We start from the raw sequence: 27,996 nt of genomic DNA, 5'->3' as shown, positions 1-27,996 counted from the left end.
TTTTTTTTAAAAGCAAAAAAAAAAAAAAAAAAAAAAAAAAAAGCTAGTTCCTAGACCATTAAAATAGTATGTTTCAACCAAAGGGTGTTCTGATTAGTGATTTCCCATCTAAAAGGAAAACATTATCCAGGTTTGTACCTTTATTAGGCTTGAACTCACTTTGTGGTCCAAAGGGAATAGTTTAAAAACAATTAAGGCATTAGTCATTTTATAACTCAAGTCATATTAGTACAGTGTTTTTTATTATTAAAATTAAAATTTAATTTTTTTACTATAGTGTTTTTCTCTCACACATAACTCGTCATGAATTGAGTTGTGCAAACGAACATACCGTGAGAGTCTTCTTTATCAAAATCGTAGACACGGCCGTATGCTAATAGCATAATGGAGGAAATGCAATTTCAACGTTAATTATAATAAAGATCAAAATGCGATTGATTTTATGTGCAAATACAGTCAACTTCTAATGTTGAGGTCTAAAGTTCGACCTAAAAAATTTGTTCGCTTAAGCCAACTTTTGGGATTCCCCGAATGGCTTATTGGGAAAGCGTAGTGCACAGCGAGACGATGATTTTTTTCCCTGTTTGACCTCTTTGACGTTTACAGGACTGAGAGAAGAAATCATGGTAGACCACAGATAAAGTTAAAAAAAAACAAAAAAAAAACAAAAAAAAAGGGGAAACAGGGAACAAAACAGTCCCTTTAAGATGATGTATAGACAAATTACCACAGGCAGGCATGTGAGGTCCCAAAGACACTGTCCCCAACTTCCATGTTTCAACATCCTACGGAAAGAGAAGAATATGCAAAAATGAGAAAAGGTGTTGAAAAAGCCAGGTTTTATGGTGGTCCATTTGTGGGACACCAGACAAGAAGCATTATTAAATTGAATCCCCATGGAGTCATGGACCACGCCAGCGCCGATTGCCTAACGAAGGGCATCACATGCCTCTCCACTGGTTTATTTATGCATACTTCTCTAAACTCCCCCACAAAGAGTGAACCATCAAAAGTACCATTAGTCGAAATCCGTATTCTTCGTCAAGCATAACCCATCAGGCTGATTCATCTCAGCAAATTTGTGGGCCATATGATATGCATGCATGAATGAATATCTCCAAACATGACAACCTGGTACTAGAAGGGAATGGCTTGAATTTAAAGCTTTGGTGTCTAACTCTTCTTTCCTTGATTCTTCATGTCTGTTGAATAGAGATCTTCTGTCTCCCTCTTTTTTGTAGAAAGAAAATGATGGAAATGACTCTGTACGTGTGGGAACGAATTGTGAAAGCGAAATGCCACGCCAAGAGGGCATGTGATGTTCATGATACAGTGAAGAGATTAGAAAATAAATGAGTAATAATTGCGGTTGAGCACCTAAAAGAAAGCATACCCATTTAACTAAAATATACAAATCATCAGGTTTTATCGGCATCACAGAACACGAGACAATTCATTGTTAAACAGACTTTAGTAAGCATATATACTGACTATAACAGCAAAGCTATCTTCAGCTTGGGCTGTTAATCTATGTTTTGTATGTTGCTACATTCTTGAATCTTGCGATTCACCTGTTCCTATGGCTTGGGAAATATGCGATATACATGCTGAAAACTATCCAGCATCTAGTGAAGTGAAAGTGAAACTGGATATGATGATTCATACTCAAACTGTAATATCAGCTGAACTCCCATTCATGAATCTGTGAAACTCCTCTTTGTTCCTACTATCCTTATCTGTTGTGCTCAATGGTAGTACTGATGGAGTTGTAGAACCAACAGATCGGTCAGGCAACTCTGGAGAAAACAAACAGAAGAACCAGTTATAGCGAATTGAATGTTCTGCAGCTGCTACGCTTACAAGTTTTGGACCCAGAAGAAATTTTGCATTGTTTTTAACCATTGAAACTGACTCAACTTTACGTTTATCTTTTGCAGGTGTAAACCAAGTATTCTGAAAAATCCACTCGCAGAGATAGGAAATTTTCTTCAAATTTCAATTTGCTAACCTGGCAGTTTATTGTCAACAAAGAATGCTACCAAATTTACAGTATACCTGCATAGAATTCAAAACAGCTCACGTCAACCAGCAAAAAGAAAATACTCAACTTTCATGAGAACAAGAAACTCTTCTTACCAAGCAACGACAATGTCAACAGTGTAGTGCTTGCGAGACGCTATAATTAGGAGGCTCTGAACCACGGCAAGAACCCAAGCACACTGCTTAATGCATCTGCAAGGATAAGCAACAAAGTCAAATATAGTAAAGGCCATAAAACTAGAGAGGGCAAATAGAAATTGTGAGGAAAGAAAAGAACAGGAAAACTTGCTATAAGTAATAGGAAGTATTCCTGATACATAACCTCCCGCCTATTACCTTACATAACCCACTAGCTACCAGGAAACATTGAAATAAAAGAAAAATTATTACATATGTGCGTCAATGCACCTCCAACGATTATTTACCTCTTTGTTCCATATTTTTGGTATGTACGTACGAATACTAAGGTAAAAATCATGTGTGACGAAAAAATCAAATCACCACAGCCATAGATGACCCCATGAGGAACTGCCCATTAATGGAAATCATATAAGCATCCGTTTCATGAAAATGAGGTACTGAATAAAAGAAAGAGATCATGTATTACTAACAGTTTATCAAGAGGACTTCAACTGCACTCTCTGGAGGGGGCAGCCTCGCAAGTTTTGAGCCCTGAAAGAGACATGTATGATTGCAAAAAATTGCTCTAATCAAAGCACTAGATTATGAGAAGAAACCAGACTTAAGGAATCCAGATTAAATCAAAATGAACACTGAAACTTAGGTTAAATTACCTCCCGACAATGATAGTTTGGACCAGGAAGCTGAGTAGAATAGAATGTCAAGATCCGCAGAATTTGAGAAACCTAACATGATGCAAAACATATCTAAACAAATTGTCAGAAATTATAACAGGACATAATAAAAAACTTAAACTCCTTTGTACTTTGAGAAAAATAAGTAGAACCCATTATAGGCCGGTATAACAAAGAAAAAATATTTTGATTGCCCCATAAAGAAGACCCTACTTCTAAGATCCAGTAAAATGTTGTAAAACAGTCACGGAAAACATTTAATGGAGTTCAAATGAATGTTTTGGCAAGTGCTGAAATTATGGCTATTATATAAAATGTAACCTGCAAAGCCACACCCGAACTAAGATATTTTGATGGTAATCTCTTAACAGATTTTGGAAAAATTCTATGTTTTGAGCAAATAACTATTATCTTGCACTTACAAGAATGCAAGTAACAATTACAGTCTTGATCATTGTACGGCACTTACAGCTAAATAAGCAAGAACCCTGCACCAAATCAGGACCGTGTATATTCTTTTGCTTTGGAAGAAGAAAGGATTTAAACTCCACTGCAACATAGAAGGCAAATATTAGATCAAGTAACTGAAATTTCAAAGTAGCATTCTAGAAAGATCTAAGCTACACCAACTTCTTAACAGACTAAGTTAGAGAAGTTAATGTATGTGTTATACTTGAAAGTTTGAACCAGTACTAGCTTCAAGACTTCACAATTTTGCTATATTCTAATTTCTAAATAGTCTCTTTTGGCTATTGAAGAAAACGTACAAGAAATACACTAACTTACAAGTACTTCAAAGAAAAACAGAGAAGAGTCCATCATTATGTAAAGAAACTATTATAATAAGCAATTAGAGAAACTTTACCAAAACAAAGGAACAGAAGATGATTGTGAAGAGAGTCTCGCTCATATAAGCTTTATCTCGACCGAGCTCCTAAGGTAACAAAGAAATAATTGATAAAAATGCCATCTAAATTGTACATCAACGATTATAGAATCCGAGTACAGGAATTAGTACACACTGGTAGGAAAAAAAAGCCGGTATCCTGTAGTGTTGGCCCAGGACGATGCAGATAATGAACTCCATGAGCAGCCAAGCCATGTAAATACTGCACGTAGCAACACAAATACTCGATGAACATCTAAATTCTTCCTATCTAATCTAGCTTCTACAAATAGACATAACAAAGGTGGAAGAAAAAAGAAAATAATTCAACTTTGAACCAAAATATTCATTTGCGCGGAACAGAAGTGACAAGACAAGATGCAATTAATGCCCGAAAACAAAGCTCATATTCAAACATGCTAAATTTACACTGTACTTAAGTTACCAGGTAATTGTTGCACGATTGAGCAAAGAACAAGGAAAAACGACATACATATATGCATGTATATAAAGCCTGTAAAAATCGATTCTGCTCAAATAGAACTAAAGCTCGGAAAAAAAAAAAAAAGCTCACCTTGATTTCCGTACTTAATAACTATTACTAATGTTCCTACTATAAGAGACAATTAAATCGATTTACAAATACTAAAGAAACTTCGAAAATATATATATATATATATATATATATATATATTCGTTTCAGAACAAGAAAATAGAAAGCTTTTCTGATCATATATTCAAAGTTTTGCCATTTCTCAACGCCGTAAGCCTCTGAGATTTAATGAAGCATAAAGACATTTTACATGAATTTTTTTTTTCATCACAATACGAGAGATAAGGTTCAACGAGGATGAGTAGAATTGACCTGAAAAATAATTCCAGCGAGAAGGAACTTCCAGTTCTTGGAAAGAAGCGAAACCTCTATAGATGTCTCTGCGCAAATTTTCCTCCATAGCTTCGCATTGTAACCAACCAAATCAATCAAATTTCCACTCGGAAAACGGAAAGGAAAAGGTCAAACAAACTGAAAAATCAACAGGATCAACGGCAGAGATTGAAGATGAACCTTAGGAACTTCACGAGCAACGTAATCCGGCATTTTTCCAATACGAGATCAAAGCTCGACATCAATCACCATAAAAACTCCAAAACTCCCGTATTAATTTACTCCTGATGAACTTTTCGGAGTTCAAAGTTCAAAATCACGATATACTAGATAATCAAATAAATATGGCTTCAGATTATCGCGAACAGAGAACGAACACTAGGAAGAACAATTTTCAAATTTTCAAATTTCGAAAAGAATAAATTAACATTAGAACATTGTGATTGAAGTTATGATCCACCAACAAATTTCACCGAATTCAAAATCCGAATGAAACTTTCTCGCACTTTCTCTCTCACTCTCTCGGACGAGGCAGTTGAGAAGAAAGTTCAATAAATTGGGTTAGAAAATTAGAAATTCCCAATAAATCATTATAAAAAAATAAAAAAATAAAAAAGGTCACCTGATAATAAATATTTTTTTTTCTCTTTTTAATTTCGCGGGCTTCCGATTCGTTTTTATTAGTTACGTCAGAGAAGTAACTCCAAGCCCGTGCGTTAAGTGTGCTTTAAGTAGGTAGATATTGACCGTAGGATGATAGAATTTTATTGTTTACGATAAGAAAAATGCATTATAGCCGTTAAATTAGACAGAAAAAGTCATTGATGTGGGAATGGTTGCACGTGATTTCTTCTTCCCGTCAATAATCACGATATTGCGGTTATTAGATTACACTCAGTGGGCTTTCCTGATGTCCCGCCACGGGATCCTGGTTGAATTGGGCCTACACTCTGAGGTCCATTTCAAACACCTAAAAAAGTGGAAACTTTTGATTATTATTATTATTTGTTTGTTTAACAAATTGGCAACCAATTCTCAAAAAAAAAAAAAACACACACACACACACACAAACAAACAAATTGGCAACCGAAAGGTTTCGAGAAAAGGAGAGAAATTGTCAGTCACATCTAACATTTAAACAATAATATTACTAGAGAAATTAAAAAAAAAATCTCCTTATATCGTGTCCCAAGTAAAGATTTTGGCATTAAGGAAATAGGGATGAACTATTTTTTGCTTAAAAGGATTTTTTTTTTTTTGGTCTTTTTTTTAAGGCATAGGCAACATGAAATGGCGCTCTCAAATATTCAGATCATGCCACGAAATATTATTATTGTCATGTGATAAGGTTACAATTTATTGCAAATTTAGACTCGACCAATAGGCAAATTGCGCGCCTAATCTTCTGTGGAAGGTCGTCTACTCTATTATGTGATGATGGACGCTTTTATGTGATTAAGGGAATGATAAGATAAAAAATAACCCAACAAACTTTCTAGCAAAAATAAAGAACTCAACAAACTCTTATCTGACGGCCTCAGTTTTACTTCTTTTTTGGCGTTCCTCCTAAGATTGTAGTGCATTCGTGTAGAAGCAAACTAGCCTTTCTTACCGGTGCAGCCACGAATGTCAGGTTGCTTGTTATTAGCCTGGTCAAGTTAGAAACTCTAATTTCCAATTAATTATGCTTTAGTTTAGCTAGTATGGTAATCTTTATTCTATTCTATAGTCACAAATAATAAATTAAAAATATCTGCATTTCTTCTTCTCCTTTTTTTCTTTTATTTTTTTTTAATTTTTTTGGGTATTCTTCAACAAATGCAATTAGATGAACCAATCTCTTATGTGCTTTCCGAGCAGATAAATGACTCAATCAACCACTTGGTTTTGTGAGAAGAGGTTAAATTTCGCATGCAAACTTTATTTTGTGACAATAATCTTGTTATAGATACTGAGACCATCAAGCTTCAATGACCAGACAGAAAGTTAGAATTCACTCAATATGTGCACTTAAATTGATCAAAGGAGCTTCTCCAATGATACAATTGATAGATTTTCATATTTGCCTATTTCGTCCAGAAGCAATACTTGGACTTTGTTCCAAGTAACTAACAGATCATTATGAGGGCATACTATAATATGTAAATAAAAAGGTCAACTTCCATCTGGCTGCATTACAGATATTGAGTAGCAAGACTAGAAATGGTGACTAAGGATTATGCACAATGCTTAGCGGACCAAAAGCGCTAGTTATATCTTTCTCATGCACATCTAGACCCGACCGACCGGTGACAGTGGCGGATATGACATATATCTAGGAACCTCTCCTTCAATTCGACTAGGACCACTTGTTCCAGCATTTTGCACTAACATTGGTTGTTCCCCAAATGTTTTTTCTTCAAATGGGTTTCTTGATTCTGAAACCTCACATCGTTTCCTACTATCTAACACTGCTGTACAAATGGAGAATGCTTGTAAAATTGAGAGAGAGGAATTGAACTCAACTGAATAGATCCCTTCCTTGAATGGAGACAAGCTGAAAACCTGCTGATTTTCTTGCATTCCTCCCTGCAGACAGATTGTGAAAGCCAAAAGCAACATCAGAAAGCATTTTTTTTCCTCTTTAAATTGTGTTAGGCAGCTTTTAATAGAATAGGATGCACCATTATCAATAATTTATGTTACAAACTAGTACCCGAGTGAAAAGCTCTAATCTATCTGTGATGGGACAACCCTTGGATGAGCTTAAGTTCTTGTGGACTTGATTCTGGTTTGAAAGAATCCAAACTTTGCAACCCGGATCCCAACCACCACAGTCACACGATCCACCCGAACTCCAACGTCCAATCAACGATGAGGGTCCTCCTTTACTAGGTAGACTATGAACAGCACTTGGAAGTATGACCGTCGTACTGATGAAGTCTTCACCGCTGAAGAAAGGTTGAAACTGAACATCCTTCACAGAGTTAGAATGACAATCAAGTCCGGACAAAGAGTCTTTTGAATTAACTCCATATGCATTTGCAGGCGGCCCATCCTTCATGGAGCTTGGATTGAACTTTTTCGGAAATTTGACAACAATAGCTGCAAGCTCATTATTTGGCTGGAACTCTGAGCTTTGGTTATCTGTCTGTTTCAGGTCCACGGAAAACAACACAAACTCTCTCACACCAATCTTATTTTGTGTACACAAATTGGAAAACCCAGAATCAGAAACCTTCATTTGAGCAACAACATTAGAGATGTAATCATGACTATTGCCTCTGCCGCCTTGGTTGATCCAACTTCCATTCTTTTTCTTCATATTTTGAATGGTGAAGAATGTGTAAATGCAGATGTGCCCATCCTTTTTGGTGGTATTTAACATCTTCACTGTGGCTGCAAGGATGTTACTTTCATTGTTAACTGCAAATGTGAAAAGAGGCAAACCATTCTTAACCGCAACTTGCAAAAGAGCTTGAACTGTTGCTGGTCCAGGTTTCTTGTCCTTAGCTAATTCATTGACATCAATCTTCTTGCAACCGGTCATGCCCAACTTTACTTTCCCCGACCGCATAGCCAATGAAACATACTGCCCATCAACTGATTTGCAAGTCCTATCCGTAGATACCGAGACCTTCGCTCCTGGCTCCACAGGGTGATGGCAGTTTTCTGCCTTTGGCTTCAGTAGAGGGTCAAGCAACCGTCTCAGAGGACTCGATCTGGCCCTGCCAGTTGCATCGAGTTTATCACTGCTTGAAGCATCACCAGCAGAAGGCATAGCTTTTCCCATAGCAGATTTAGCAGAAACATCCGTTGAACTCTGGTTACATAAGTTTAAACTGTCCTTTGAACTAGAACCTCTACTCAACTTACCTGTAACATTGGCAAACCGGTAAAATGGTGAAGTACTTCTTACTTTTTCAGCTGTTACTTTTTTTGACTTTTGATCTGATGCTTTGGGACGCTCTGGCGAACATGCAGGTATCACGGTTGAACTTTTTGCTTCCAAATTTCTGTGACTGCATGGATTATAACCCACTCTAGGTGTTTCCGATACTGAGTAAGATGAACCAAATGAACAGTTGGTTCTCACTGCAGCTGAATTTATAGAGTTGTGTTGTTCTACCTGAGACTCTTTATTGCCAACTCCGGAAGGAAGTGGGCATGAATGTGGAATATCGGAATTGAGCTCATCTTGCCATGCTGTCTTATAGCCCTCCGGAAGGCTTCTTTGGCAGCGTTCTGATCTTCGGCCAGAAATTATTGTCGAATTAGAATCTTGAGGATGACCAGGATGATTGTTTTCTTGGAGACCCATAGGCAAAAGCAGAACAATGGTTTTGCTTCCTTTAGAGGAATTATGTTCAAAATTTTGTAAATGTGATTTCTTAGTCTTCTCCTCTCTATTTGTACATTCACCATATTGAGTCTTCCCCTTTACCGTTGATCGTGATGCACGGCTGGCGTCATTTTGCAAAGGTCCACTTCCGGGATCCTTCTGCCAATTTTGGTCTGATTGATCCTTCTTGCGTTCTTTCTGCTGGACATCTTGATGCTTCTTGAAGAGAGCTGGAGCTGTGCTGATGAATTTTTCCGACCTATTCAAGGTACCACAATGTGGAGTCTCAGTGGGCTTAAACTTTTCAACACTTGATGCAATGGATTTAACTTGAGACGAGCCTTCCGTGGAAGATGCCATCATATGAAATTGTAAGGATGGACGGCCTGTACTTCGGCGAGCAGGAGAACAGCTATGGCCTCTATTAGAATGGGAAGAAGACCCATCCGTAGAAAAAGACGAGGATGTGTTGCTACTGGAAGCAGAATACCTGCTACATCTATATGGCATCTGTTTATGGCTGTATTGCCATTTTTCCAGAAGCCCCCAATCAAGGACCCCAACATTTAAGGCTTTCTCCTGTACTGTTTCTCCTTTTTGCAGATAAGTTGGCAATTTTGACATGTACTTAACAAGCTCATCCTCCTCAACTTCTTTGCCACCAATCTGCTGCTTTTGAGGAGCCCCAGAGAATTTATGTGGAACGTATTTTACATTCTTTGTAATTTCAGGATGGAAATCAGCATATGAGAGACGAGGCTTTTCTGGTTTTAACTTGTCTTGTAGCTTCATACTTTGGCTTGCCCGAGGTAAAATGTTCCTTGAAGTTCTCAAAGATTGTTGATCTCCTGAATTCCCTTTGGTTTTTGAAACGCAATCCATGGATTCAATAGGATGTATCTGCACTCAACTGGTTTCTCCCGTTTGCTTGACAAGTTTGAACTATTACTTCTTAGCTGCACATGAAAATTATTCACATAAAAATGCTGGCACTGAAGAAAAAATAAAAGTCGATAAAATATCTACAAAGAATTGAAATTATAAAAAAAGGGTGGCAAAAGAAATGAAACTCTACATTTCATTAAGAACGCATATACTGAAATACTGAAAAAAAAAAAAAAAAAAAAAAAAAAAAAAAAAAAAAAAAAAAGCACGTAAGGGGGCCAGGTAATATTAGTAAATGAAAAACTGAATCTCATTTTGTCAATACAAGTGAAGCAACCAAAGCAACAATGTGATCATACGGACTACAGCTTGAGTCATCTTTATTTGTAGAATTTACTATATTAAACAGAATATCTTTCTTTCATAAGCTCAAGGTGACTTCTAAACATTGTTGAGCTAGTACAATTCCTAGGTACCTGTCATACCGCTTCCTTAAATCAATTACATGTCAATCTCAAGGCTAAAATTCTGATCTTAAAATAGTTCTCTTTGCCCTCCAACCGAGGAGCAAACGATAACTCTACCCAAAAGCCCCGTTCCTCGGAGAAGGAAAAATACATTAGAAAAGGTCAACGTTCAGGGTTTGAACTTTAAAGCAAGACTAGTTGACAAATTCAGTGATGAGACTTTCACCAACATCAAACTTTCACCTTCATCCCAAGTTCCAACCAAATAATATGGTGAAATTTATCGTCCACATAGTTCGACAATTATTATCTACATCAGTAAACGACTACACCGAGCAAGCCTAAATTAACAAAAAAAAAAAACAAAAAACCTTGATAGAAGACAATTGGGGTGTATACGGACAAAAGGCGACCTACCAAGGAAGCAATACAAAAAAGCAAGAGTTCAGTGGTCCTTAATTTCCCATTTTCAAAATTTCAAGATAAGGTAAAACGACCCATCATCCTTGGTCCTTACGGTTATCCTCCGATCCTATTGCCACAAATTACCGAAGAAGAAGAAGAAACAAATTTACTGCCAGCTATTCAAAAACCAGAGCGGACTCTTCTTTCGAAATTCCGTAACTTTAGGGCCGTGTTTGGCCCTGACAAATAAAAAAGGCTTAAAAGTAAGCATTTCCTTTTTCTTTTCCGACTTTCCTAGATTCTAAACAGCGAATTCCATATCTAAAGAATCATAAATATGAGATTTATACACACTTCAGAAATTTAAAGAGGCAAGGACTAAAGAGACAACAAATTAAACGGAAAAAAAAATTCTGAAACCTGAACGCAATTACAATTTTCACGGTGAGCGAAGTTTCTCGCGAGCCAAACAGAAAATCTTATCGCAACTTGGACGCGCGGAGGCAGGACGTACCAGAGTAGTTCAAATCCGGTAATGTCGAGAGTTGGACGCGGGAGACGCCATTAACGGAAACCGCAACGACCTTGGAGACGAAGCCTCGAGTGTCGGTGCGACATTTTTCTCCGAAAATGGCAAGCTAAATAGTCACAGAGAGATCACACAGCGGAGTAAATAAAGCTGTCTTCGTAGTAATCTCAATGGCTGATCAGCTTTTTCTCTTCCCCAAACTCCAACGAAGTCTGTGAGAATATCAAGCTCAAAGATTCACGCGGAGAAACTGCTGCAGATAGAAAGAGAAAGGAGAGAGAGAAGATCAGAAGAGAGAGATGATAGAGCCAATCGTTTTCATCAGACGGCTAAAAGGAAAGGCAGGATAATCATCATGTGTGCGTGAGAAAATGCCTACTATTAAAAGAAAGGAATCATCTACAGATTTATTTGATTAAATCATCTTTTCCAAGCAAGGAATTTGTGATCTTTGCCTAATGGCTAAATCATCTTTTCTTATCATATATGAACAAAATTTCTTTGTTTTGTAAATATGTATCATGTGCAAATTATAAAATTTCATTTTATTTTGTATTTAATTTTTTATTGTAGTAAAAAACAACTTTGTCTTTAGGAAAAGGTAAATATTCATGTAATAAAATAACTTGATAGGTAAATTTTCATCTAATAAAATAACTTGATAATATGCTAGTAAATATTTCATTTAAAAAAAATAGTAAGCAAAAATATGGTTTCATGTATAATTTGTAATTCAAAACACGATTCCTCCATACAATATAGAGGTCAAATTAATCCATCTTCAGATTAAGAAAATAATAAGCAAATGGTGGACAATAATTTAGATTGCAAAAAACAAAAACAAAAAGAAAAAGTTTCGTTGTACTCTTTTTATTCATTAGTACCTATTTAACGTTTAATAAGGAATTTTAAAACGAAATTCCATCAACATTGGGCCCACCAGTTAAGGGTCCACATGAAAATGCTTATTGGACCGTCCGATGATTATTGAGGTTGTGTTTTGTCATTACGCGATGCATTAGGGGACTTTACACCTAAAAGTATTGACTTGATGTTTTTTTAGGGAGATTTTTTTCTTTTTTTTAATGTTGAAAATACAACACCCACGAATTATGAAATATAATCCAACTCCTTGTATACCAATTTAGTAACGGTAGCCAACAGCAGTATCTTAAAATGCACGATAATTAAAATCTTATTTATTTTATAGATTTAAATTTTAAATTTTAAATTTTTACAGTTAAAAGTTTTCAGAAAATATTATCTCTAACTTTTTTTACTATAATTAAAAGATCTCAGATAATATCACATCTCATCTTAAATTAAAAACTCAAATCTATAAAACGAACGAGACTTAAAATTTTAAACCATGCTAACCAAAAATTTATTACAATTAGACTATATACTACCTTAACTAAAAATTTATTATAAGTTTTAATTGATATGACGTAATTTTATAGAAGGGATATAAAAAGAGATATATAAACTTAATCCTTTAACATGACGTCAAAATTATGACAACTAACAGTCACCGACCAATAACAACCGATTATTAATGGTATCCAATTATTAAACTCTAAAGTAGTATGCAGCATAACATTGAAAATCCCAATCCGACCTTAATACAGATTATTGTCGACTGTAATACTCAACAAAAAGCATAATTTTAACAACAAAATTGGCAATATCACAAAACACTATTTCTAGTCAAATATAATGCTAAGGATAATTTCAATTTGATACCCTAAATTTTAGCGAAAATGTCTTTTAATTCCTCATGTTTTTCATAATTTTAAATTGGTATTCTACTTTTTAAAAGGGAGAAAGAAGGAAATAAGTCAAGACTTGAGATAAATTAAAATTAATAAGCCAATAGTGTACATAAGTTAATAAATAGGCCAAATTACAGTTTTCGTCCATAATTTGTCTGGTTATGAACCATAACTTGACAAGTTATTGTCCATAATTGTCTATAACTTGTCTGGCTATGAACCATAACTTGACAAGTTTATCCATAACTTATCTGGTTATGAACCATAACTTGACAAGCTATGGCATATTAATTTCTATAACTAAAAATTGACCTATATACTTTCTTAAGCTTTTCATATTGGCCTATTTTCTACTATTTTCCTTTTTAAAATATCGGATTTTAATTCTCTAAGCCCATATTTTGAGACATAAAATATCAAATTTACTCTTTTTAATAATTTTTAATTTGGTCAACCTAAATTTACTCTTTTAAGATTTTCTAAGGCAAAAATGATGTTTAGTTACAGAGATAAGATTTTTTAAAATATTTAATAAAGAGTAAATTCAAATATATTAGATCAGAAATTACTAAAAATGGCAGGTATAACATTTCATATTTCAAAAAAAGGGATGACAAAATGCCCATGTGTGGGTAATGCGAGGATGGAAAATCTCATGTACGAACAAAAAATTCAAATCTAACACAAACCCAATGCGAATTTTCCGAACTCAAATCCTCAATTTAGTAGGAAGTTAACAATACGGGGAATATTGCAATTGCTAGTTGGGGCGGTTAGTAAAAAAGTTTGGAGCACAACAGTGCTAAGATTTGAACGAAAACTTTTTAGTTTAAACTTATAAAATAAACAAAAGGTCCAAAACTTTAAAATACTTAAGGATACACAAATTAGATGAAATTATTCACATTAAAAAGGAAAAAAAAAATTTAAATGAGTACAGTAAGCCAGACTCAACATAAATTTTCATTTTTTTAAGGAATTTATCAACATGATTAAGACCTTAGTTGAGCTTTTAAATGAGACTAAAAAAAAAGTCAGTAGTGGTGATTTCTGAATCTAATGGCATCGCCAATGGCAACATCCCTGCAAAGCTTTGTAGTATTATTGTTGCTTTTTGTGGTCTCGTAGTGAACAACATTCACATTAAAAAATAAAAAAAAAAATTAAATCAGTACAGTAAGCTAGCTCAACATGAATTTTCATTTAATATAACTTTGGAATTAATAAGAATTAATTATTAATTAAAGAGTTTTAATTAATTATAAATTTTATTAGAGCTCAAAATTATAGGTCCATGAGTCTCCACATCGTCCTTGTAATCCCACAAGACACTAAGGTCAAAATGAAAATTTTAGAATTATAGAATTCTAAATAGAACGCTCAAGAATAATTAGTTGACAATTAATTATAAATTAAATAATGTGATTATTTAAATTTTAATTTTTAGAACACACGTGTCGAGGAGTCCACATGGTGTACACACCCAGCGTTGTGAGAATCCCTCTGGGATTCAGTTGTTTACTCTTTAAGTTATCCGATTGACTTATTTGATAAGTTATCCAATTAGAATTCAAATTAAATTAAGTTTTAACTTTAATTGAAATTTGACTTTGAGTCAAAATTAGACTGCATGATAAAGGATAACTTTTTCTCCTTCCTTATTTGTAATTTGCGCCAACCACAGGGGGGAATATCTCTGTGGTGACCAGCCCCTGTGGATAAGAGAGAGAGGGGATGTTGTTTCTAAAATAAAATAGAAGTGAGAAATAATTATCAAGTTTTATCTTGAAGATAAAGTTTAGACTTCTTCTAGGAGTATGACAGCTACTCTATAAATAGAAGGTTGCAGAAAATTGAAGAACACAATTTTTTCTCCCTTCCCCTATGTGATAGGCGTGTAACATACTATTTACGGGCGTATAACATTCTGTCAGACAGTGTGTAACATGCTAGTGCAGTCGTGTAACTTTCTTACTCCCTCCCCGATAGGTGGCGTGTAACATCCCTAGCGTAGGCATGTAACACGCAGTTTGTTAGCGTGTAACCTACTAGAGGTGAGCGTGTAACCTGAGAGAAACAAAATAGAGAAGAAAAGTTCTTCCATATTCCCAATTCCATGTCATGCATGTGTTAGTTTTCGTGGAAGACTTGAGTGCTAATCTGATTTTGTTTCAGGTGTGCCCCACACACACGTCTTTGTAGATTCAAGAAATTGACGAGGAAGATTCATGTATTCTAAACAAGCTTCGAACAAGGAACGTTCGTGGTCAAAGAATTCAAGTTATTGACCTAATCGTTCGCTAGGTAAATTTATTCTTAAATTAATTTATTAAATTATTTAAATTATTCGTGCAAAAATTAATGTATTATATAGAGCATCTCAAAGGTTTATTAAATTTTTTTGTTATACACGATTCGCTAGATACACGCTTCCGCATAGAAAATCGTTTTCAAAAACTAACAATTGGTATCAGAGAGGTCTATGCTTCGATTACGTGATAATCAATATTCTATTAAATATGTGATATTTAATTATGTATGTATGTGATGGGTATGCACTTGCATTTAATTATGGATGTTAATATTTATTCATCTTGATGAATGTAAGGATGGTGGATTTAGACATTAATTATATGGTTTCATAGATTGGTTATATTTGTACATTAAATTATTTGTAATTTTATTCAGGAATTAGAATTATTGTAATTCTAGGATTCGGGTAGTTTAGGGCTCGTACATTAGCAAGCAGGACGAGTCTACTAGAATAGAATCGAGAAGAGAAACACAAAACTGCGAAGTCCCGAAACCCTAGCCAAAGTTCCTCCTGCAGCCACGCCCGTATGCGCCCCTGGTGGCCGGCAGTTAGTCTGTTTAACCCAGTGAAACAAACAGCCTGTGCCCCTCACGCGTTGTTTAGTGAGCACCTCTGGGCTTACTGGCGCGCACCCGAACGTTATCTTACACGTAGTAGAAGAGACTAGGCCGCCCCATCAGCCAGCCAGGAAAGGCCGTATGGGCCCATTAGGGTTTAAGAAACCCGTCGATAGGTTCAGAAAAATCCAAAAGAGTTCCGGACCCGAAGGAAGATACCCGACCCGAAGATGACGAATTGAAGACCCGAAGAATGAAGAATTAAAATCAAAGACCTGTTGATTTAACATAAGAAAAATAATTATTATAATTATTTATTTATTCGATTTGGTTGTAATAATTATTCGTTCGATGTGGTTGTATTTTATTTTTCCATGGAACACTATTAAATTAATCTCAATAGCCAATTGCATATTTTATACTTATATTTATTTAATGATTGTATATTATATGTCCATACATATATTATGTCATATAGATCTAGTGTGCCTACTCATATGTTTATAACATATCATGCATACACGCGCATTATTTTATTTATTTAAAAGAGTTTTGAAAAATAAAATAAAATAAGGGTCATGCGCTAATATTCATTTAATTTGATTAAATTGATTTAAGTTGTAAAATTAATTTATAAAATCATGTTAATTGTGAAATTGAATTTAAGAGTTAAATTTTAGAATCTCGCATATTTAAAAAAATAAATTATTTATTTTTAAATTTGAGTTAATATCAATAATGAGAATCTCAATTTAGAGAGGGTATGAGATTATTAATCATATTCTTTAATTTTAAATTTGAGTGAAAAGATCCACCTTACTCTTATTTTAAGATAAAAAAGAGCACGTAAATATAAATTTAACTCACATTTTCACTTTTATTTTTTAATTCTTATAAGTAAACATGGCAATAATCAATGTGAGAAAAGGGTCATGAGAAGACTTTCATAAAATAAACCGTCAAAAAAATTGAGGGAGAAATTAAAAGGAAAGAGAATATACTTTTACTTTTGGGCACAAAATATGCTTTAGAGAGCGCCTGAGAGTAAAAGATAGTACTTTTTGGTCAAGTTAAAAAAAAAAGGCAGAAAGATGCCAAAAAGAAGAAAGATAAAGTGAAGGAGAAAAAAGTGGGAGCCGGATTATTAGAGGGGATGGTATAAATTAAAAAGGCATATCCACGGCCTAATCATTATTACTAGGTTGATAAATCCGAAGTTACAATGATATTTCAAGAGCCAGGTGGCCATTGCAATCGCACATGATTGACTACTTTATCATATCATCATATGGTTATTGTGCTACTAATTTGATGCTTTTTTTTTCCCCAATGAAGACCATTAAATATGCTGCTCATTACCTAATTTTTCCCCCATTATGTAGTTTTCCTTATTTATCTTTGGGCAATACTATGATAATTAAGAGGATGGAGAAAAATGGTTATTTTTTGGTGCGACCAATAGAGCTACCATATATTAAGTAGTGTTTGCATTAAGCCATAACTATTTGTATTGACTAATAACTATTTGTATTGACGAGAGATCCAATGTGTTATTGAAGTCTCATGATCAATAGATATTGAATATTGAGTCGATGGCAAAATTATAGATAAGCTGCATCAATTCTTCCTCTTAGCGGAAAAAGGACGTTTTTGAAAAAAAAAACAAAAAAGTTAAATTCATGAATAGTCCTTAAAACTTTTTTCTCTTTTTAAAATTAGTTCTTATAGTTAATTTTTCTTATAAATAATTTATGAACTCTGAAAGCATTCTATAAATGGTCTCTATATTAAATTTTGAATGGAAACCTTCAACGTTGTCTCATAAAAAGTCTCTAAACTATTTTCTCTCTTTAAAAATAATTTCTACGTTAAAGAGAAACAATAACTATAATAGAAATCAAAATTGCAAATCTTTCTCAAAGCTTCAAAACCCACTAACAAAAAAAAAAATTATTTTTTCCTTAAGATCTAGAAAAATAAAAAAAATCTAGATTTTTCAAATTCCCTCCCCCTCAAGATTTTTTTTTTTAGATCTGTCAACCCTTCCCTAGTTCCGTGCTCGTCAGCCTCTCCCTATGTCATTTGCTCGTCACCTTCGTTTCTTCCCTTCCCTACCCTTGCCGCCCACACGTGACCCATCACTATTGTTCATTCCCTCTCAAGCCTCATTTGGCTCCGGCAAGACTTTTGGATTTGAACTCAAGAGGATTTAGCATCTTGGAATGACACTTTTCGACTTCATTGACGGTGGTTCGATCGGTGCTCAAGACTTGGACACTTGCTGCAAATTTGGGCTTGTTGCTCTTTGAATATTTTTGTGTGTTTTTTTGCACTATGGAGAAATTTCTTTGTTGTTGAACTTTTAGATTCATATTTTTAGTGGAGAAGATGAGGACCTGTGTTGTCGTTCTTTAGAAAATTTTATTTTATTTATTTTTATTTTACTTTTTTAGTTTTTTTAGTTCTTTTTCTGATTTTATAATTTTTAAGATAATATTTTTTTTAAGTTTAGAGATTTGATTTAGTAAAGAAAAGATAGTTTAAGGACATTTTATGAGATAAAGTTAATAATTTCCATCTAAAATTTAATAAAGAAACTATTTATGAGTCACTTTGAGTTCAGAAACTGTTCATAAGAAAATTTGACCGCAGGAACTAATTGTAGAAAGAGAAAAAAGATTCACGGACTATGCATGAATTTAACCCAAAAAAAAAAAGATTATTTCCCTTGAATCATTGATTATACACAAGTGATAGATTAACCCTTAGCATTTCCCTTTCAGATGAAGGAAGTTGCATTATATTGACTCGAAATAAATAGCTATAAATATAATTTGGCAACGTAATAAATTAGATGATTCAGGAAAAAAAAAAAAAAAAAAAAAAACCTCAATTTAGTTTTAATCCAATTGTACTTTCACGATCTCGTGAACTTTCATTTTCAAGCTCTTTTTTCATAATACACACGCACACGAACGATATTTAGAGTTCTTTTTGTTCGTACGTATTCTCATAATATGTATTAATGTTAAATTACACGCAAAAATTTACAAAAATAATCGCTTTCACGCCCAGCTATTATACCTCTCCGACCGTTGGATTGGATCCATTTATCTGGTTAGTGTTCATAATAATTGGCTTGTTGACTGGTTCTTGTTCAAACAACTTTTAACTTTTTAGTGATTCTAATTAAGCGCACTTAGGAGTTTCGTACATCATATTAATTTAGAGATATTATGATTAATGTAATCCTCAAGTGTACTATGTCAAGTTTTAATAATAAAATATGAGTGAGTATCATCTTCATAAAAATTAACCGTTGAATTGTCACTAAGTACCGCAATTATCGTAATTTAATTTTATATAAAAATCCGAACTAATTAAAATTAGAATAGAATAAGAACAAATATAAATACAAAAATAAAATAAAATATGAAAATTCCTATGCACAAATGTATGAGGGACTTGACTTCACCATATCATTCCTATATTAATCATATTTAGCTATTACTAGCCAATTCCACTCAATTAAATAATCTTAGGTTTTCGAATGTAATTTCACTCCATCTCTTGAGTGCCGAGCAAAATATGCAAAACTCAGTTAAACAATATTCCTATTAGCCTAACCGAATCAAGCATCCATTAAGCAACCTAATTTTGATTACCTGAATTAATTAGCCTCCTGAACTTAACTAACTCTAGGTTGTGTTTTTTGAATTCCAACATGTGAAAGTAACTCTCTCCAGCCTAAATTCACACATCTATATCTCTAATCCATGAAAACATAAATTAGAGCAATTAACATAGAGAAACACAAATGAATTAAATGGAAATCAAACTAACAATTAGCAAAATATTCAAATCCTAGTTCAAACAAGGTTATATTAAGTCCTAGAATAATAATCTAGCTCAACATAGAGGAATCCATAACCAAAAATAAAATCTAAAAACTAAAAAGGAAATAAAGGGAGAAGGAAGAACTATGTTGGAAGAATGATCTTCTAAGCTTGAATCCACCGTCTTCTTCAAGGATCTTCAATGAAATCATGGGATTTGATCCTCCAAAGTTCTTTATTCTCTAGGGATTTTGTGCATCTTTTTCCTCTCTTCCCCTCCAATTTTGGGAAAATGAGTCTTCTCCTCTTTTATATCTCTCCAAATCAGCTCAAATTGACAGTATTTCATGTGCGGGCACTATAGCGGATCAATTTTCCAATGCAGCGCCGCTAAGTTTTTAAAAAAATCCTAGCGAAACTGGTGCAACTGCTGGAGTGGGTGTGTGGTTTTCCTGCTCTTGGACAGGAAATCTGCTGCATCGTATGGATTTCCTGACGTAACGGGTGTGTGATTTAATTTTAGCATTCTATATGGCCGAATTAGTGTTTGGTGTCTCATGAAAGTTGTAGCTTTATCTCTTATCTTTCCAACGTCATTAAGATCATCTCATTCGAACTTCGGATAAGAGAGTTATATCCCAAATATTAAAGTATGTTTCGAAGTAAAATTTTTGTTCATTTTATTACATTTTAACTTTAACCTACAAAAATAAAATAAAAACACATTAAACTAACAAAAATGCTTAAAAACTTATAAATACTTAAATTTAAAAGTATCAATTAACGAATAAAACAAATCCCAAGTGAAAGTGATTAGAAACACATAATACTTTCTCCCCAACTCAATTTTGCTTGTCGTATTATTAATAGGAGACAAAAGCTAAGCTGAAATACTATGGGGTTGTTTAATTGAGGGATTCGTATTCCGATTTGAATCATGATTCATGATTCGTTATAGTATTTTTTCTCATAAAAAATACACGTAAATCGAAAATGGTTCTAATCTTATGATTCTAATTCATGAACCAAACGTCTCCTATGTGATTGTGATCCGCAAAGGATCTGGATCAGTACTTTTATTACCAGCACTCATGGGATTAAAGATTTTGAGCCCACATTATGAGTGATTTTAGACAATTATGGGTCCTTAACCCCATTCGCTTTTTTTTTCTTTCCAAAAAGGAAAAAAAAAAGGACAAAAGAAAACCTCATTTCCGTTCATGTTATCTCTCTCTCTGTGTTTTTCTCTTCTCCAAATTTATAATTGTCAGAAAAAAAGGAACGTAATTACAAAGTTGAAAGCCATAAAGCACAGCAACAGATGTACCAACATTGGTCATATTATTGCATAGCAGAGAAGTGATACGTGCTGACATATTAAGAATCCAAAGTCCAAAATTTTTACGTCTGCTATGTTATACATACACATATATACATAGATTTACATATATAGTGGGGGTACACTTGATAAGAATAGCAGTGTCAGATACATTTATGGTTTTTTTTTATTTTTTTTATTTTTTATTTTTAATAATGGATACATTTATGTGTTTGAAATTTGGTGCAAAGGGTCACATGGGGTTCAGTCACAAGTCGGACAAATCTTCAAAGCAAGTTGCAAGCCAAATTTTAAGCCACAGTTATTACAACTCATCCATCTCAGCCCTACGTGCCATTTTCCATGCATGTATCTCAAGGATCTCATTTTTGCACGACCTTGGTTAGTTTATTTATTCATTTTAAGCAAATGATTATCTTTTTTTTTTTAAGAAAGTTATATGACATAGCATGAAAAAAAAATAGGACACAATTTTTTATAATTAAATCTACACTGATTTAATAAAATCTGATATGGATCCGACGTTTAAGAACTCTGTGATTTTTAGAAAATGTTTATCCTACCATAATTTTTTTATTTATTTATTTGTATTAACATTAATATCACCCAATTGCTAATTTTGTCCTAGGTTCATATACAGGATAATGGATCAAGTCGTAATACGTCATATATATATTCTTAATATACAACCAAGCAGCGGTTTAAGCAGTGTTTCGTCTCAAATTATGGGCGATATATACAGGGAACACAATAATTAAATGACAACTACTGTAATATTAGCATATTTAAGAGTTGGAGAAAAAGAGATCTCTTTTTTGTCATGGACAAATATGAATTATAGGATAATAAATAATGACAATAGAGAATTAAATAAATTCTTGACATAAGTTCTTTTTTACTATTCCATGGTTCTGATTCGAAACTCTAAACAGTTAATGAACAATAATTTCCCAGAGTTGAGTACGTAGTAGTGAGTAGTGCTAGATGTCCTAATTATAATTCTAATTCTTGATATCAACTCAAGTGGTGAGTATCACTTTTTCATGACTAGTAAATACAATCTTTTAATGTTTATTAACGTGAGAAAAAAACATTTATCAATGAAAAATGTTTAATTCATGTTAAGTTGCAATTGAATTAAAATACCACAATTGTTTGAGAAATTCTGGTAGGTTTGAAACTGCACACCACAAAATTATTGTCAAGAATGTCCAAAAGATTGTCCAAATTAATCATCTTCCATAAGAAAAAAGTACTGGATCGTCATCTTGAAAATCATTGCAACTTTTACGAAATGATAAAGCTCAATAGCTCATATTATCCAAGTTTGATCATAAGCTATTGAAGCAATAATACATTAGTTGATGTTAAATATTAGCCTCATGTGAATGCCATCATATTTAGGTCTGAAATCTTTCCTCTCCGCAGAAATCGGTCATACTTTTTTTTTTTTTTTTTTTGCCCTTTTTCTTTCTTGTTGGCTAAAGGTTGAAATTTGGCTATCTGACGTTGGCATATCTGTTTGTCGCATAGCCAAATTCGCTGTTGCTTTTTGTATGTATGTACTGTTGACTAGTAACTAGTTCAGGGCAAAAATACAAATAGTTTTCACATGTGTTGTTGGCCGAATAAAGCGTATGGTGATGCACTTTTGTCGAATACAAATTAATCATGTTTGGGGAAAGCAATCTCAGCCAATCGGTTTGGAGTTGTTGGAATGGTGTACGACCAACATCTTATATATATTTAGGCATCTAAAAAGTCTGGCGATGGTTCTTTCTTTCTTTTAAGGAATTCCGGGAATCTGGAGATAGTTATTGGATTAATATAAAAGTACCACTTTTAATGCTACATGGATATTCTAGATGTTACATATACGTAAACATATATATATATGTTAAGGATATTAATCTAGCTGTTGACACAGGGTCAATTTCTCACGCATAATGTATTTTTATGATAAGTTGATGTGTTTTCTAAGATTTTAGAGTGTGCATGGTTCTTTTTTTTTTTCTGTTAATTATCAACTTGTTTTATTGGTAAATGGGATTCTATTGAAGAACAAGCTAGTAGCTACAGAGCAAAAGGTTTAAAAACCAAATGAAAATTAATCAACAAGACAGAACCAGGCAGGAAATCCGGCTGAGATTCTGTGAGACTTCTTGCCAATGCCATATCCATCATCTTCAATCCCATTTCGCATCCAATTAGCCATATTGATCTCTACTATTGCTCTCAGTTTTTTTACTGCGTTTTTTTGCGGGGTGAGTTTTCGAATCAAATAATAATAAAAAGAATTAGAGTTTTGCTCGGTAGTACCACTACTCATAATTTGTTTCGTTTTTTTTTTTTTTTTTTTCTCTTTTTCTTCTTTTATTTTTATTTTTATTTTTTTGATAAGTAGTTGTATTAATAACAAGTTTACTAGAACAGAATTTGCACTGTAGAGATACATGAAATGGGCAGTTCTTCGGCCATTCGCTTTTGAACCCAGATTGGTTTTGAAGAGATATGGGCCAAGTCCATTCCCCGTCAGATCCAAAACTAAACGGCAGAACTTTTTTAGTCGGATCAAATAACCATATTTTGGAATCTGAGCGAACAAACGTGATCATGCATTGGCCCAATCCTTCAACCATGCACACTCTAAAACTTCGCCGATTTAAATTGTGTGGGTTTAAATTTAAGAAAATATAGAAAATAGGTCAATATGAAAAGTTTAAGAAAGTATATAGCTAATTTTTAGTTATAGAAATTAATAGGCCATAACTTGTTAAGTTATGATTCATAATCAGATAAGTTATGAACAAACTTGTCAAATTATGATTAATAGCCAGACAAGTTATGGATAAAAACTGTGAATAACTTGTCAAGTTATGGTTCATAACCAAACAAGTTATGGGCGAAAACAGTAATTTGGCCTATTTATTAACTTATGTAAACTATTGGCCTATTAATTTTAATTCATCTCAAGTCTTGATCTATTTTTCTCTTTCTCCCTTAAATTTATATGTAAGTTTAGTTGTGTAAGGTCTAAACAGTAAATAAAATTTGAGCGAAATTACATTATTAGAATTATGGATTTTTAAAAGATATGAGTAAAAATAATTAGTGAGAACCTTTAAATTAGTTTTGTGAACAATGTTTTAGGTCAGAACCTAAAAAACTTTAAAGAAGAGGGTATAAAGTTTTATAAAACCTTTAATTTTGGGGTGAATTGAACTCAAATCTAAAATCAATATGCAACCAAATAAGGGGTAAGATTTTTAGCTCTCCTGAACTTGTCGTGGTTTAGCAAATTACTCTTTAAGCTTTTAATTTCGACAATCAATCTCTTGAACTTGTAAATTTGTTGAAATGTACCACGTTTTACAAAAATCGCTCAAAATTTTTATTATTAGATTTAAAGGAATAAAAATTGAGGAATTGAAAATTTGTGCTACATTTAAATTAAGATGTTGAAATTTTTTTATTCAACGTGTTTTTTGACACTAATTTAGCACAATCATCGTCAACATAAAACATAGTATAATAATTTTATAAATTGAAAAAGTAACTTATCAAAATTAATTATAACTATATATATATATAAATATATATATTTGTAATATTGTAACCTTTTGTAAGTAGTCAGTTGTCATTGTTAAATTGCGCGGTGCCTATAAAGCTCAATATTTCACCATTTTGCATTCAACAGGAGAAATAGCAACATCAAACCCTAGTGAAACTCATCATATTTCCTTCCTCTAGAACAATGCCCCGTTTCTCTTCTAAAATACTATAATTAACCACACTAAAACTCCTGTATCCCACTTTCTTTGATCAGAATTCAAAAATGCCAATCGTCTCCAGCAGTTCCTAGTCGAACCTGATACCAATCCAGCACCATATGGGAACCTAATCCTCTCCTCTCTTTCTTATACAATGATCGAGTTCATTTTCATACGCATGCTCATAATTATATGGCTTTCATGTGGACTTTTTGCTTTCTTTAATCTCCCAATCAATTAATTAACAAGTCACTGAAGAGTAGAGAAAAGTAACTTAAAACGTGATATTACTGATTACTTCATAGGATTAAGATTACAGACACTTTCACATAACAGACAACCAGACACTTCGACACAAGCAGAAGGTTGCATTTCTACATAGTATGAAAGATCCTCAACGATCTTTACTTAAAGACAACAATCAACGAAATAAAAACGACTCAATTGCCGGAGATTTCAATAGCCCTGACATCGGGCCTTTTGACCTCCTCTTTAGGTACAGTCACGGTGAGAACCCCATTCTCCATGGCGGCGCTAACCCTATCGATCTTCGCGTTCTCCGGCAGCCGGAACCTCCGCAGGAATTTGCCGCTGCTACGCTCCACGCGGTGCCACGTGTCGCCCTTGTCCTCATTCTCCGTCTTCCTCTCTCCGCTGATCTGGAGCACGCGATCGTCCTCCACCTCCACCTTCACCTCCTCCTTCCTCAGCCCAGGAACATCGGCCTTGAAGACGTGCGCCTCCGGAGTCTCCTTCCAGTCGATTCGAGTGTTGACGAAGGCAGAATTTTCACGAGAAAGCTCGGGAAAAGAGGAGCCGGAGGAGGAGAGAGAGTTGGGGAAAGGGATATCCTTGAACGGGTCCCACACGTCGAGAGAGAAGGGGTCGAAGGCGCTGCTCCTTCGGCCGCCGAAAAAGCTTGGAATTAGCGACATATCTGAGAGTAAGATTGAATTCAAGGAGAGGAGAGTTAAATATAGTAGAGAACTAGAGATTGGCTTTCAAAATTTTCGAGAGAAGTTGCAAATTTCTGTGATTTCACTCTTGGTTTCGGAAGGTGGAGATGATTGGGTTTTATCAATGACGAAAGAATGTTCTGGTAACTTCTGGTAGTTACGGCCAGTTTGGTTCCTTACTGTAGAAGAGATAGGACTGGAGCATTCCGGACCCATCGCGGACCTTCTGCTGGGCTTTTCGTGTGATCCAGTTGTCTGCCGGCCCAAAGATCGTTAACCCAAACGACGGAAGATTGGAGTGTAAAGAGATGGTTTTTGACCGATATTTTAATGAAAAAATGAAAAATTGAATCTATATTTTTACCCCTCATTTTTAATACATATATTTTTATTAGTGTAATTATTTAATTAAAAAGATTATGAATAAAAAATAAATGATAAAAATCTTGATTCATGTATTTTTAAAAAGTATTTATTAAGATTACTCATATTTAATTTTTAATCAGTCTGGTCACTTCTTCTTCTTTGTTTTAATCCTTTTCACTTTGAAAAGGGCAAAAAAAGAGCAATCCTTCTAAGATTTTTTTTTGGTAGTCTCTTCTAGTAATTTTTTTTTTCAAGTTCTTCTATCTAGTATTACTAGTTAAACTCTACGTGTTATTCATGTGGAGAGTAATTTGTGTGTTAAGTTTTAATTACTGTATTATTTTGTGTGTTAAGTTTACTTACCGTATTATTATTAAAAATAAATATGATCTAAATATGGAATCCCAAAAAAGATTAAATAAAATGAAGTTTTAGCGCAAGAAGTAAAAAAATAATGATAAAAAAGGATTAAAATGAAGAAGTAAATAAGTGACGGGGTAAAAGAGCTAAAATGGAAAAAAAAAAAAAGTTTCAAGGCAAAAATAAAAAAAAAGTCAAAAAAATTAAAATGAGAAAATAAATTAGCTTTAGGCAAAATGAACTAGTACAAAAATAAAAAGGATTAGAAAAGGATTAAAATGAAGAATGAATAAGTTTTAGGAAAAAAAAACTAAAATGAAAATAAATGAAATTTCAAAATAAAAATAAAATTATCAAAAAAGACTAAAATAAAGAAATACATAAGTTTTACTCAAAAAAAACCCAAACGGAAAAAAATAAAGTTTTAGGGTTAAAGAAATGGTGAAAAATGATAAAAATGAATAAATAAATAAGTTTTAAGGTAAAAAGAACTAAAACGGATAAAATAAATTTTAAGATAAAAGTAAAAATAAAAAATAAAATGAACGAGTTAAAAAAATAGAAGAGGGAACATTTTTACCAAAACGGCACCATTTTGGTCCAAATGGCCAAACAATAAAGCAATTTCAAATTTCTATACATGTATAAATATATCTCTCAAAATACTAAAAACAAAAAAAAAATCAGTTTTTTTCTCTCTCATTAAAGAAGGAAGCAGAGAGGCTAATTTAAGTATAAACAGCTTTGTTAATACCCCTATTTATTCTTCACATCCCTTTTAAATAAATTTAATCGTCTTAAAATTATGTGAGGTGTATATTTAAAAAAAGTGTGAAGAATAAGGTACATAAATAGAACTAACCATACAATATTTTGGTGCGTCGGAGAAGGGAAAGGATTTAATGAGTTGATCCATTCTCAATATAACGCATAAACTAGGAAAAATTAGTAATACCATCCCTAAAAATACAGTTGAGCATCTCTAATGTAATGTTTAATTGATGTGATAATTATAAATTTAACATTTGAGTACAAAAAAACTCTCCAATGTAATGTTATTTGTTTTGTTAAATTTCGCGTGAGTTATATTTTGTGACAAATTTCTCACCAAATATAGCTTATATAAAATTTGACATTTGATTTCTATCGATTAAAATGTTTATTTTTTCATATAATCATCAAAACTTTTATATTTTTTTAATTATTTTAAAGATAAAAGTTTACTTTTATAACTTTTAAAGCTTAAAGTAAATTTAGCATTTCAAATAATGCTTGGCGCAAAAATAAAAATAACATATTATATCACTCTTTTTTATGTTAAATATACAATCGACATTAGTATTTGTATTGGAATTATTCCATTCAAACACATGGAATTGTTATCTGATGCTCAAAAAGAAAATGTTATAGTGAAAAAGTTATTTTTATTTTATTTTATCATTAATTTTAATTAATGAAAAAACTAAAAGAACTCAAGTTACGACTTATGTTG

At 33.3% G+C, this 27,996-nt stretch overlaps 3 protein-coding genes across 6 annotated transcripts; all 3 read right to left on the bottom strand.

Annotated features, from left to right (window-relative positions):
- Positions 1–1,369: 1,369 nt before the first annotated feature.
- Positions 1,370–4,917, bottom strand: LOC21389483 (phosphatidylinositol:ceramide inositolphosphotransferase). Its single transcript, XM_024168005.1, has 11 exons — positions 4,808–4,917; positions 4,607–4,696; positions 3,878–3,964; positions 3,721–3,789; positions 3,325–3,405; positions 2,835–2,906; positions 2,652–2,712; positions 2,466–2,568; positions 2,137–2,232; positions 2,009–2,055; positions 1,370–1,796 (listed from the first exon to the last, which is right to left on the bottom strand). The coding sequence occupies exons 1-11, from the start codon at positions 4,838–4,840 to the stop codon at positions 1,666–1,668; spliced, it is 870 nt and encodes a 289-aa protein (XP_024023773.1). The 5' UTR covers positions 4,841–4,917; the 3' UTR covers positions 1,370–1,665.
- A 1,695-nt stretch (positions 4,918–6,612) lies between these two features.
- Positions 6,613–11,592, bottom strand: LOC21389482. Of its 4 annotated transcripts, none has more exons than XM_024167956.1 (3): positions 11,126–11,592; positions 7,323–9,904; positions 6,613–7,195 (listed from the first exon to the last, which is right to left on the bottom strand). In XM_024167956.1, exons 2-3 carry the CDS (start codon positions 9,828–9,830, stop codon positions 6,899–6,901), a joined length of 2,805 nt encoding a protein of 934 aa, XP_024023724.1. In that variant the 5' UTR covers positions 9,831–9,904; positions 11,126–11,592; the 3' UTR covers positions 6,613–6,898. The 4 variants fall into 4 exon arrangements, with proteins under 4 accessions (XP_024023724.1, XP_024023720.1, XP_010087899.1 ...); XM_024167952.1 differs by having other exon boundaries at positions 11,140–11,592; XM_010089597.2 differs by having other exon boundaries at positions 11,220–11,592.
- A 13,490-nt stretch (positions 11,593–25,082) lies between these two features.
- On the bottom strand, positions 25,083–25,893 carry LOC21389481 (18.5 kDa class I heat shock protein). Its single transcript, XM_010089596.2, has one exon. The coding sequence runs from the start codon at positions 25,755–25,757 to the stop codon at positions 25,263–25,265; it is 495 nt and encodes a 164-aa protein (XP_010087898.1). The 5' UTR covers positions 25,758–25,893; the 3' UTR covers positions 25,083–25,262.
- Positions 25,894–27,996: the final 2,103 nt, after the last annotated feature.

This window comes from Morus notabilis, unplaced genomic scaffold, assembly GCF_000414095.1.
Source record: "Morus notabilis unplaced genomic scaffold, ASM41409v2 Scaffold2801, whole genome shotgun sequence".
NCBI classification, from domain to species: domain Eukaryota; kingdom Viridiplantae; phylum Streptophyta; class Magnoliopsida; order Rosales; family Moraceae; genus Morus; species Morus notabilis.
Note: the sequence above shows the minus strand (reverse complement) of the source record. Positions and strands in the feature narration are given on the sequence as shown.